Below are 12,723 nucleotides of genomic sequence, written 5' to 3' on the forward strand. Positions count from 1 at the left end.
GGCACCTGCGGGCATCAGAGGAAGGGGAATTGGAAGAAAGAGGGATAGTGATCCTGCACCTGGCTAGCTTAGGTGAGGCTCTGGGACCAGTTCAGCACAGACCAGCAAATGTCCTGGACTGGGGGCACTTGGCTCAGAAAGCCTGGATTCCTGGCCCTCAGGGGAGGCTCTATTGTTTGGGGGCAGGTAACGCTGAGTTGGGTCAGTACCTGCCTGGCCTCTGTATCTTTTAGCCTCGTATTTCTTTCAACACAAGCATCTTGGGGGCAGGAGACGTGACCCACCTCATTGGACCTTGTCACTTTCCTCGTGGAACGGACCCAGTGCTTGTCACACTGGAGGTTCTCAATGAATGCTTGCTGAATGAATATTTGAGTGAACGAATGCAAAGAGCTTGCTTTCTGGTGTAGCAACCCAAGAATTTAGCTAGATTTTTCAGAAAGCCCCTGTAAGTCCTACTCTCATCCCATGCACTGGGCTTCTCCATCTGGCTGGAGGAAGATGGTGTGGGGACAGTAACCATGTCATCTCTACTTACCATTGTATGCCCAGAGCCTTGCTTAGTATCTGGCACATAGTAGGTGCTCAACTAATGTTGGTTGAATGGATGAATCACATCCAGAGTAAGCCTTCTTACCCTGGAGTTGGGAGTAGTTGTGCTCTTGACAGCTGGGGCAACTTGGAACTCATCTTGGTAACTCATCTGGCCCGACCACCAAGTAGGGTAAAATGACGCAAATATACCCTGTTACAAGGACCTCCATGTGCGAGGATTTACGGTGATTACTTTAGAAGGTATCCTCTGAAATTTGCTGCCATCCTGAATTTTCTGATGTCCTCGGCAGGCTGTCTCGCTAGTTGTCCTGTCGCTTATTTCTTGTGCTGTTGTACGCAGTCTGTCAATGGAGACTGTTATCTTGTCATTTTCCGTTACATTTGGAACCACTGCCTGTGGGTTTTGGGTTTCACTTATCTTACTATCTGAGATCTACTTGTTCATTTTGAAAAAGGCAGCAGCTTCTAGAATGACTAGGGAATAGTCTGAACAGTGACAGCTCTGTCTATGACCCCCCTGACAAGACGCTGTGCTAGGAAAGGGCTCGAGCCTTGCCTGGGGACCGCCGGCTCTGTGACCTTGGGCAGATCACTTCATCTCTCTGAGCGTCCTCTCCGGGCCTCTCCACGCCTTTAGTTCCATGTGAACGCACAGGAGTGGGCTGCCCAGAAGTGGAGCAATTTTTAAGTCGTTATGTGCTTTCTTGTGAAAGTGTAGCTGTTTTTATTTTGAGACTTTTCATTTAAGCTCCTATTCTGAGTGTAAAAACAGTACTAGCTACGAGGAATTCCTGTTTTGTGATTTATTGGAAGTATTATTATTCTATTAGAAGATGGTAGGTTTTTGTTAAATATGTTTTAAAAATGCTTGCTGCATTCTTAAGTGTGATTTTATTATATCTTGGGGCAACTCTTTTTCCCCCTGAAGAGTAGATCTGTGATTTATAATAAGCCTTCACTACCGAGGCTGCTTGTGAAAGTATTCTATGGTGTTACATCATTCCCAAAGCGTGCTCTGGCTACAGAAGCTTCCAGGTTTCTAAGCATATTTCAGAGGAGACCAAGTTGCCAGATTCTTTCTAGAAATCAGGGTAACCTGAGACTAGCTGTGTCTCTGTCCAGCCACACACTGAAGGGTCTTAGAAAGGAAAGGGCTTTAGGGATATACCAGACCAAATCTCTTGCTATTTAGGTTAGGGAAACTGAGGCCCAGTGTAGACAAGTGACTTCCTCCAGGTAAAAGGCCCAGAATATTCCCTCCACAATCTGCCCCTTGCTCATCCTACATCCCTTGCCTGGTCCAAACTCCAGCCTCCCAAATGTGAACATTGGTGCACATACCCAAACCATTGCTCATGCTCAGGGCAGATACTTTCCCTGTCTCGTGATTTGCTTTCCAAGTGCCCCATGATGGAAGGGCTGCTGCTAATTCAACATTCCAACCAGCATCTACTTGCCCCAGACACATTTTTGTTTTCACCAGCTAGGCACTAATATCCAGCAGAGAGTTTATTGGCATAATTTCTCCAGAAAGAGGCTGGAGGACTTAGCAAATTCAAACTTTAACATTTTTATCAAGAGTCCCATAGGGCCACCCTTTCCCCTCCCATCATAACCACCAACTCCAATAAGGCTTTCTCTACCACAGGAAGTCAGGGCGCACAGAGCAGAAACAGCACAGGCCAAACCAGCAGGCACATGATACATGAGTGAATCAACTGAGCAGGCAACCGCCTGGGAGCCATCTTTGTTAAGGGCAAAACAGGGTGCTTGTGACACTGGAGAATACAGAAAAGACAGGACTATCATGATTCTCTGCAGAAGTGAGGGAGGGTAGATGGGGTAGGAGGGGAGACTTTCCTTTTTGTTTTCCTCAGAAAAGAAAAAGCTTCACAAATAACTAAGATTACATAAATATCCGTATCTCCCAAACTTCCCTTTTCAAAGATGGCCACCCCCGCGGTCCATTCCGAGGGTGCACGTGACAGAATCTACTGGGCATGGAGAGAGAGACAGGCAGCGGGAGAGATTTAGTTTTCCACAAAGGTTGTTAGTTTTTTTGTTTTTGTTTTTTCCTTTATTGATGGGATTTAAAGTGCATATAACTGAAGGCAAAGTCCAAGGCCTAGAGAAAGATATGAGGCCCGAGAGGGAGGCTCAGAGATTCTAAAGGCAGCAGAAGAATACCCACCTAAAAAGGCCACTTGAGCTGCAAAAGGATGGGGGAGGGAGGGAGAGAGAGAGAGAGAGAAAAAAAAATGGGAAAAAGAGAAAGGGGGTTGGGGTGGGATGGGGGTGGGGGGAAGCATTTGGGAGGAAGAAGACAAATACCAGTTCAGAAATTCAGACAAAGATGAGTAGTAGGAGCTAGTTTCTATCCCTGGTAGGAGAAGATGGGCTGACCTTAAGGTAGGAGAATTTGTTTTAGGAAATGTGAGAAGGGAGAAGTAAGAACAGTCGCCTCTGGCCAGGGCACAGCACCCCAGGGACCCTTCAGATGGTGGGAGTAGTGGGGGGCCTTCTCCAAACCTCTGTCATGGTCTTCCCTGGAGTCCCAGCGGGGATCTAAGCAGCCTCCAGCCAGCCAGGAGAAGTCAGGGGATGGGGACCTTGATCGGGGGCCTCCCCAGCGCTCCCCAGTGGAAGACAAATTCCTCAAGTCCTACTGGGCTGTGGCAGGGCTTTACTTACCCACACAGGCCGTGCCGTCCTCGTTGGGCTCATAGCCCCGACTGCACCTCTTGTTGGTCCGGCACCTATAACTTCCGTACGTGTTGACACACACGGGCTTGTCTCGAGGGCACACAAATGGGAACTGGATGCATTCGTTGGTGTCTAGAAGGTGAGGGGAGTCACTTACCAGGGAGGTATGGGGCAGTGGGTCCTTGCTCAGGCTCTGTTGCCCCACCTACTCTGTGACCCCGGGCATGTCCTTCTCTCTAGGCCTCAACGTCCTCAATTTTAGTCCTTTTGGCTGGCTCGTTCTCTACTTGACCTCTACATGTTGGGGGTGTCAGGCTTGGTCCTGGATCTTCTATCTACCACACTTTCTGTAGGTGGTCCCTTCATACATGGATGATTCCAGATTCCTATCTCCAGCCCCAACCTGTCCCTGGGGCTCCAGACTTGTGAATCTAACATGCATCTCACACTCAGCAGGTCCAAAATGAAACTCTAGCTCCCCTAGCCCTCAAACTTCTTCCGTCCCCTGGCCCCATCTCGCCTAAGTCAGTCACACCACTGTCACCCCCTCAGCTGCTCGAGCACAGACAGGAGGGATCCCTAGTTCCTCCTTTTCCCTTACCTCTGTAGGCAATTTCACAACAGATCCCGCCATTCTGCCCCCTTACTACCCGTCTGTCGGTTCAGCTCCTTCTCCTCAGCCACAGCCTATTCCCAGCCTGCACCACCTGCGGCCTGGAGGTCTGCAGCCACCTCCGGACTGCCAGGGCTGCCACACTTCCCTCCAATCTAATCTGCAATTCAGCAGCCAGGCTGATCTTCTGAAAATGGGACTCATGCCATGCCACTCTCCTGCTTAATTGCAAAGGGCCCTAGGAACAAGATCCGGACACCTCGCCACCCTCCCTGACTTAGCGCCTGGCTCCACCACTGTCTCCAGGCTCGCCAGCCTCCTTCCCAGTCCTTTCACACGCCAAGCCTTGTTCCTGCCTCGTGCTCTTTGCCCCTGCTCTTCCCTCAGCTCTTTGTGGGGCTGGACCTTCTCGTCCTTCAGGTCTCAACTCAAAGGTCTTCTCCCTGACCACTTGGTCTAGAACAGTCTCCAGAGACACCTTGCTTAAAGGGTTCTTGGCCCATCTCATCTGGGTGACAGGTCGCATGTTTGTGGTTCCCCTCACTAAAACAGATGCTTCTGTAGGGTGGGTGCTTGACCTGAGTCCCCAGCACCCGTATGAGCACATAAATATTTGCTGGGTGACGAGAAGGAAGAGGTGGCGTGAAGGGTGACGTCACAGGGTCCTGCCGGTGCTCAGGCCAGATGCTGGCATTTCTGTGTACATGCACCATCCGTTTAGAGTGGCCGGGGCGGGGCCACGGAGAGTGGAGGGGACTCCTTTCCTCCCAGCCACCCTTAGAGCGGTCCTCCTTCACTTTCTCACCTGTGGCCCTTTGCCCATGTGGCGCCTTCCACCGGAACACTTTCTCCCCTCTCCCTGCCTGGCAAACTCCCCATCACCCCCCAGGTCTCAGCTGAACCCTGGTTTTCTCTGGGGGCACCTTCTCTGACCCTCCGAGCTGGTGTTGGGCCCCACCTTTGGGCTCCCGCGTCCCACCCCTCCCCCACCCAGCCCTGCTCACAGTGCGTGGTCATCGCTCTTTCCCGTGCGCCTCCCCCACTGGCTCTAAGCTCCAGGAGGGCAGGGACCGTGTGTCTTGTTGACTCCTGAATCTCAGTAGCAAAGCCGCCGGCCTGGGACTCGGGAGCCCGTGCACAGCAGACTTGGGGAGGGTGCCGCCTGAGGGTCTGGAGATGGGAGGGTCCTTGCCCTGAGCCCTCCCTGCGGGTCACTGACGGGGCAGGTATTGGGCTGAGGGTCTTTGAGAGGCCGGGTCCCCTGGCTGCCACTCCAGGCCCTTGGAGGACTTTCCAAAGGTCACCGGGCCCTCACCGAGCTGCCGTCCTCGCAATGCTGCAGCTACCTGCCCCCCAGTGCTGCATGAGGCGACAGTGTCCCTTCTGTTCTGTGACCACGCTCCAGCAATGCTGTCCTTGTCTGCTGGCCCCGGTGCCTGCTGCCCCACCAGCTGGCCAAGCCGAAGCCCCGGCCCCCCATGGAAGAGGCCTGTGCAACTTCTCGACGGTGGCCCCCGCAGCAGGCCTCCCTGTGAGCACTGCAGGTGCTCGTGTGTCTCCTCCGAGCGCCCCCTCTGTGTTCAGCGCAGGAAGCACTCTCAGTTCCCAGAACTGCAGTGGCTCAGCCTGCCGGCCGCTAACCTCACTCCCCTTGGTGAGTCGTCTTGGCATCTGGAGCCCCAGGGACAAACCGCGTTTCCCTCCCCACCCTTCTCCTCTGGTCTGCAATCTGAGCTTTGCCAGGGCTCAGGCTGACAGTCCCCAGGGAGATTCTGGCCTCTGCCCCGTCCCCTGTGCCCGCAGGCCACTCACCCATGCAATGGCCACTTTCCTGCTGGGAGAATCCTTGGCCGCACTGCAGGGTGGGCAGAAGCAGAGACACACGTGAGTGGAGAAGATCCCGCCTCAGTTTCCCTCCTCATCACAGCCACAGAGCGGCTGTCACCCTGACCCCAGAATGAGGGGTGCTCGTAGCTCTGGGCCTGGGGGCAGCCCCTCCCTGCCAGGACTCCTTCTCTTGCACTGAGAATAGGAGGCTGGGGGAAGGTCGAGAGCACATTCAGTTCAGACTCCTGCTCATTCCGCTCCCGTGGCATCCGTGTGCCTGAGCTGGGATGCCTAACAGAACCTGTCCCTCTTCAACTACAAAGGGAGGGGTCACTATGAAGCCTGCCCTTTGCTGTGAAGATTTCCACCATTCTAGCAGCAAAGTCTGCAAACTCCTGGGAGTCCAGCTGCAGCCCGTGGGGCTGTGGTGGGGGGTGGGGGAGACTGCTTTTCTGGCTCTGAGGCCCAGACACCCTCGCTCACCTCCAGTGGGGCTGGGTCCTGAAGTCTGTCCTCATCCCGGGGGTAGGGGATCTCCAGCACAGAGTTCATCTCCTCACTGGCCACACTCCGGCTTGCCATCTTGCCGTCTGGCCACGTTACCTCCACACTGCTGGCTTCGTCCTTCCCTGTGGGACAGAAGATAGAACTGGATTTTAAATTCTATTTAATGTTAATTAATTTACACTTCCATAGCCACACTTGTCTAGTGGCTACCATATGGGCCGGCGCAGCTCTAGAACTTACATTCCAGTGGATAGGCCAATCAGCATGAAGCTGTTTTAGGGGAGAAGGTAAAGCCTGGTGGTAAGCAGGTTGACTTTCAGTCCTGGGTTCAAATCTTGGCTGTACCACTTGCCTGCTATGTTGGAAAGAACATGGTGAGGGCCGGGCATCTGGGGGACCTGGGGCCAAATTCCAGTTCTGCCACTGACTTGCTATGTAATCTTGGGCATGTCACTATATTTATATATTTATATTATTTATAATTATAGCTTGCTAGGGGCCATGCTTTCTTTTGCCGTTGGGAATGTGCCTGCTTTCAGGGAGCTTCCACTCTGGTGGGGATAGACAGGCAAAAAGAGGAACAGATAAATAATGTCAGATATTGAGAAGCTCTGTGAAGAAAACAAAAGTAGGGCAAGAGGGTAAAGAGGAACTGGGGGTTGGCTGGGGGCCTTTTCTAGTCAAAGGTGATCAGGGACAGGCTCTCGGGGAGAAGGCACTTGAGCTGAGTTCCAAATAGAAGCTGAGGTGATAAAGAACGAGATGGTGGAAGGCCCGGGAGAAGCACCATTCTACAAAGCTGAGATGTTTACAGAAGCTAATGATGAAGCTCAGAGAATATTCACAGAGAATCCATCCGCACACATCCTTAAAGCAACATGTTACCTCGATGGTAGCAGGCAGCTTGGGAAGATCTGTCAGGTGTTTAGGCGGTATCAGAGCTGGCCCCAGCCCCCTACTTAAGGCATCAGGGACAGGCTAATGGTGATGAATTGGGGTCGGCAGGAGGAGGGGGCTGGGCCTCACCTGTAGCGAGCGGCTCTTCTCATCTATCACTTGGGAAAGAGGGCAGTGCTCAGCCCAGGTGGGAGAGAGGGTGCCGCCCCCTCGTTATCACCCACCAGGGATGAGCAGATGTGGGCCTGGTGCTCGGGGGTCCACAAATCCAAGTATACCCTCAAGCACCGTCTGTGGGCTGAATCAACAGCACGTCACCCACATGTATGTGTTACTTTCCCCTTAATGTATGCAGCTACTCTTAGAAAAACAAGGGCAACCAAAAAGGGCTGCTGAATTTATAGCAGCTTTGGGCCCTTCTTGTTCACCAACGGATTTTACCAGGATAGCTACTGTGGGGGCGGAGGGTAGTCTGTGACACATTTTCATGTATAGAAGGGATTCCTGCATTTTAGAAAAGGGTTGGTAGCCACAGCCAGACTTTAAGGGGGATGCACGTGTAGACTCCTCTGTACAGAGGCCCCCCGGGCGCGGAGTCCCCCAGCGGCACCTTCCGCCCTGAGTCCTAGCACGCTGCTCTGGGGCTTCCAGAGGAAGCTGCACCTTGCGAGCCACATCCCTCAGCGTCCGGGTCCTCCCTGCACTGGCTTCCCCTTTGCCTCGCTGCTGCTGGGCTGTGTGGTAATGAGGACGGGGACCTGCTGCCACACTCGCAAGTGTCACAGGTGAGCAGCCCCTGCCTCCGTGGGCACGGGGGGCAGCGGCACCCTGGAGAGGCTCCCGGAGCCGACAAATAGAAGCCAGCAAATAGTTCTCATAAACCTCTCTTCCCCCTATTCCCTCCTTCTATAATAATTCCTTTTGGAGGAGGAGGGTGGACACGGGATTGGGGGGTATCACCTGTAGGTTTGTTTCTCTGTTTTGAAATAGTCGCTTGAAGTTAGACACCTGGCATTTTTAGGTTGAACAGTGCCCAAATTAATTGGCATGTATAAAAAGTATTTTCTATTAAAAAAAGGAGACAAAGAATAGCAAATGTTTCTCACCTAAGCCAAGAGAACAGCTACACGAATACATTTTCCAGCCTGACTAAAGTGCCAAAATAACTCAGAAAAGTCACCGAATATTCACAATCACAAATTTACATTCTGTGTTTGCAGCCTGTCGTTCTGAGTCCTGCTTCCTCCCTTCCTCCAAGCCCAGGGAGGGGCCGGGGCTATGAGATCAGTAAGCCAAGGAGAACACATCAGTAGGACTCCCTCCTCTGCTGCTGATTATTTTGCTGACTTGGGCACCCTCTCTGGGGCCTTAGTTTCTTCATCTGTAAGATGGGCGTGTGGCCTAGAGTTCTAGCACTCCTGGGGAGGACAGTCTTTCTTCCTCGCAATGTGAGCCGTGCCCCGGCCGACTGTCCCCTTGACATCCCCATCTCCACCATCTCTTAGACATGGGCGCACCCTCTAGTTTCCAAAGCACCTTCATTTACTGGCAATAATACTGGAGAACATGTACCCCAAACGGTACCAGGTGATCTCAGTGTTAGCACTGGATTCTCTTGGCAGCCCCATGGGGAAGGTACTAGCTTTCTAATTTCCATTTTAGAGATAAAGGGACTCAGACCTGAGGAGGTAATGTAAATGGCCCATAGTTCCCCAGCTAGGGACATCTGACCCCAAAGCCCATACCCGCTTTGCCCTTGTTCTGCTCACTTCACCCCCACGCCCAGCCCCACCACAGGCCAAGCATCGTGCAGGGATCTGGGATTTAGCAGAAAGGAGATGGACCCAGGCCCCAGCCTGTAGGAGCTGCTTCCCGTGGCGGGAAAGGAACGTAGTGATTATGTTATAATAAACTGGGAACATGCAGCATTGGTGTCCCTCGGTGAGAGAGGTGGGTGTTAGAAGTCATTTTATTTGGGTGTTGCAGGAGGAGTAGGAGTTCGTGAGGCAGAGAAGGGAAGGAAGGAGCAGTCCGGGCAGATGGTACGGCACGGTACAGACGTACGGAAAGGTCATGTGTATTTGAAGATCAGGGAGAAGTTCAAAGTGGGGGAAGCAGAGCATGAGAATATGTATTAGGCGGGGGTGGGGGGTAGGAGACCGGGGTGGGCTTTGGCGCCTTCGTGTGTGAGGCTGATCTGAATCCTCCTGACTACCCTGCAAGGTGGGCGTTCTATCCCCACTCTCCAGGTGTAGACACTGGCAAGGGGAAGTGACTTGCCGGTGTCTGAGCTAGGACTGGAGCCCAGGCTCCTGTCCCCAGGCTTCGCTGTGCCCTCTCAAGTCGCCAGACGTCTCCGATCTTTCCAGGCACCGCACAAGGGCAGTGTTGAAGCTGTCTGTCTGCCAGGGCTGTGAGTCAGGGAGTGGGGCTGCAAGCCGAGGAGGCCCCGTTAACGTTAACCGGCTGGGAGGTCAAGAGCAGCAGGGAGTCACCTCCCGCAGCGTTTAAAGGACAAAGGCCAAGGAGGCACAGAGAATTGTGCTTTTCAGAAGAATTACCAGCAAAACAGATGGTGGGAATACAGTTGGTGGAATATTTTTGCACTTTAATAAAGCAATTTTTATGTGGGCCACTGAATTTTCCTTCCCGAAATGAGCACCAGCAGGCTTGGAGGCAGCTCTGAGTCACTTGCAAACAATGAGCTTAGAGGAAGGTGGGGTGTGTGGGTGGGTGGGTGGCAGGGGTACCATCAATGCTTGGGGTGGGCTGGCCAGTGAGGAGCCCCCTATAGGGGCTGGCAGGGGCAAGTAGATTGTGGGTGCTTGTTTTCCTGTTCTGGGTTTGGTTGAGCGGCCTCAGCCCTCCGCACATCGGGAACTGGAGAGCCAGGGTGTGGGATATGTAGGGTGGGGGCATGGGGGGCTAGGATGCAGGTTCCGAGCAACCAGCATGCAGTGGGGCCCTCCACAAGGGCCGTGAGCAGAAATGCTTCTTTATGAGCCCGGCTGGCCATCTGCACCAGAAGGAGCCGGGAAAGGCCAGGGCAGGGGCCCGAGGAAGGGTGGAACAAGGCCAGGGGCCCTACGGAGCAGGGGTGGGGACGGTGGTAGCTGACGCTGCCCCAGGAGGATGGTCCTAGAGGGTGAAGCCGAGGGCACTCTGCACAGCCGAGGGGGTCCTCTGGGAACTCCAGAGAGTGAAACATCCATCCAGCGAGGTCCCTGAGTTTTTACTGTGTGGTGCGAGGAAGCGCAGACCCTTGGGAGTCGGGAGAACACATGAGGGGCGGAGAAGCCAGTCCTCTGACCCAGGCTCAGTGCAGAGATGAGGAGGCAGGCTGCCGAGGGACACGTGTGCACACCCGCATACGTGTCCACATCCAGCTCTCTGGCTACACCTCGCTGCAAAGTCGGGGGGCGGGGGGAGGCTGGGGATGAGTCTCAAAGGGAGGAAGGGAGCAGGGTCAGCTGGGGTGAGCGGGAGCGTCATGAGGGCTGGAAGGGGGGGCCTTCTTCCCTCCGGAGACCCACGGCTCCCTGCACAGCTGCGGGCCCCACATCTGTGGCTCAGTCATTTGGAACAACAAGGCAGGCCTTTCTTGCATTCGTATTCTGGACATGCCCCTTCTCACCCCGAGCACCACAAAACAAACTGCTCAGGCCCAGAAACCATCGAACTGTCCGTCAATAGGAGACTTGCTCAATAAATGATGAGCGCTGCCACACAGTGAAATACCGTGCAGCTCTGAAGGGAACCAAAGGAGGGATGTGCATGTTTGGAACGATGTCCAGGTTATATTGTTGAGAGGGGAAAAAAGCAAGTTTGGAAATAATAGGAAGAGTATAATTAGTTTTGTTAAAAAAAAATCCCCCGAGGAGTATTTATCTATAACTATGCTCCCATGCATATTGCATGTAATAAAAGCATATCACAAAGCATGGCTGTGGGAGCAGGCCACCCCCACCACTGTACTGAAAACTCCCCACCCCCTGCCCTCCCCATTCCTGATCCTCTTACCCGGTTCTGCATTTCCTTTTTTCATAGCACTTAACATCTTCTAACATTTTATATATTTACCCAGTTATTATGTTTATTATATATGTTTCTGCTACTTCCACTCGAATGTAAGATCACCCATGGCAAGGACCTGTGTCTCGTTAGTGTTCGGCACATAGTATGTGCTCAGTAAATAAGCGTTGACTAAATGAATCAAATGGTACTGGGAGAGGGTGAAGGGAGAAACGTTTACTTTTCATTTAATATTCAAAAGATAATGGTAAGATTATGGGTTCTTTCTCCTTTCTTTTAAATGATGTTATAATTTCTAATTGTCCTATAATCAATATACATTATTCTTATAATCAGGAAAACCATTAAATCCTTCTAAGAACATTTGCAAACACTGGTCTCCTTGTAGGGCTCCTGGTGGCCCTGCCCCCGCAGATCATAGCCTGGCTTTGGCTTGCCCCGCAGGGCTACAGACCCCCCTCTGATCTGCCTGTCCCCCTCCAGCCTGGCTCTTGGCTCCCCCCAACCCCCAGTTTGGCTTTGGCCTCCCTCTCTAGGCGCTGCTCCTACCACACCATTTGGTTGTGCAGGCACACTGAACACTCCCATCTTTGGGCCTGTGTTCAAGCCAGGCTAGCCCCTGGGATGCTCTCTTCCGCCGCCCTCCGTGCCTTCTAAATTCCTACCATCCGGCTAGACCCCATACCAAGCCCATGTCCTTGGGAAAGCAGAACTATTTGTCCTGTGCTAGTCCTCACACAGCCCCCGGGCCAGTCTGACAGTGCGTCCAGATCTGCCTTGCCCCAGAATCCCCGTGCCCATCTGCCTTTTTCACTGAACTGTGAGCCTGGAGGGCAGGAAGTACCTCTTCTTTGTCTCATCTGTCTCCTTCCCACGTCTCTCTGTGTCTCTTGGTTTCCCTAGCCCCCTGTCTGCCTGTGTGCCCCATCCTTTCTCTTTCCTCAACCCTTCCTTCTGTCTGGCATTCCCTCTTGGCTCCCTCTCTTCCCACCCCCATCGCTGGCCCCTCCATCAATCAGGAAGGCTTGTGCTATGCTGGATCCATGAAGGAGACCCTCCTGGATTGGGGGCCTTGGAGCTGCGGGGATGAAGGCCACCTGCTCCTGGCTGTGTCCCTACTCCTGGCTCTGCTATCTGCTCAGCCACCTCCGGGAGTCTCACTGCCAGGCCCAGGGCTGACCCACAGGGACCAGTCCCCAGGAGCAGCCTTCCTTCAGTGACTCTGGGAGTGGATCCTGGCAAAGGAGAGGAGCCTACAGGGGGACCCATGGAGCAGTTTGAGCCGGAGTTCAGAGCCAGAACAAATCCCCTGGCCTTGCAAAATATCAAGGATTGGCAGTCAGGAGGGGCTCCCAACCAGGTGCAGCATCTATAACCCTGAGTAGGGGAGGCAGGCAGTGGTGGAGAGGCATGGAGGCTCTTGGGTCCCTGTGATCCCACCAAACGACCTGGCCAAGCCTGCCCAGTTGAAAAAGCAGGTCTGTTCTCTTGGCAAGGGCAGATTCTGGCCAGAGAGGAGATCCAATGAGGCCCATAAACATGTCTTAAAATAGCACAGGCAGCCCATGGGATGTGAGGAAGGAGAGCCT

The 12,723-nt window shown here is 53.3% G+C and overlaps 1 protein-coding gene and 1 long non-coding RNA gene across 2 annotated transcripts in view; one reads left to right on the forward strand and one right to left on the reverse strand.

The window, feature by feature from the left end:
• The window catches only part of CRTAC1 (cartilage acidic protein 1), a 148,072-nt gene that overhangs the window by 11,035 nt on the left and 124,314 nt on the right, over positions 1-12,723 (reverse strand). Inside the window, exons 12-14 of the mRNA XM_064595129.1 lie at positions 6,182-6,327; positions 5,684-5,726; positions 3,247-3,390 (exon numbers count right to left, since the gene is read on the reverse strand). Coding sequence (XP_064451199.1) covers positions 3,247-3,390; positions 5,684-5,726; positions 6,182-6,327 — 333 coding nt within the window. The remainder of the gene's footprint in view (positions 1-3,246; positions 3,391-5,683; positions 5,727-6,181; positions 6,328-12,723) is intronic.
• Positions 1-12,723, forward strand: part of LOC129045905 (uncharacterized) — a 32,173-nt gene that overhangs the window by 10,905 nt on the left and 8,545 nt on the right. The window lies entirely within an intron of this gene.

This window comes from Mirounga angustirostris, unplaced genomic scaffold (genome assembly GCF_029215605.1).
Source record: "Mirounga angustirostris isolate CCGP_5_RB_7025 unplaced genomic scaffold, mMirAng1.0.hap1 SCAF_6, whole genome shotgun sequence".
Lineage (NCBI taxonomy): Eukaryota > Metazoa > Chordata > Mammalia > Carnivora > Phocidae > Mirounga > Mirounga angustirostris.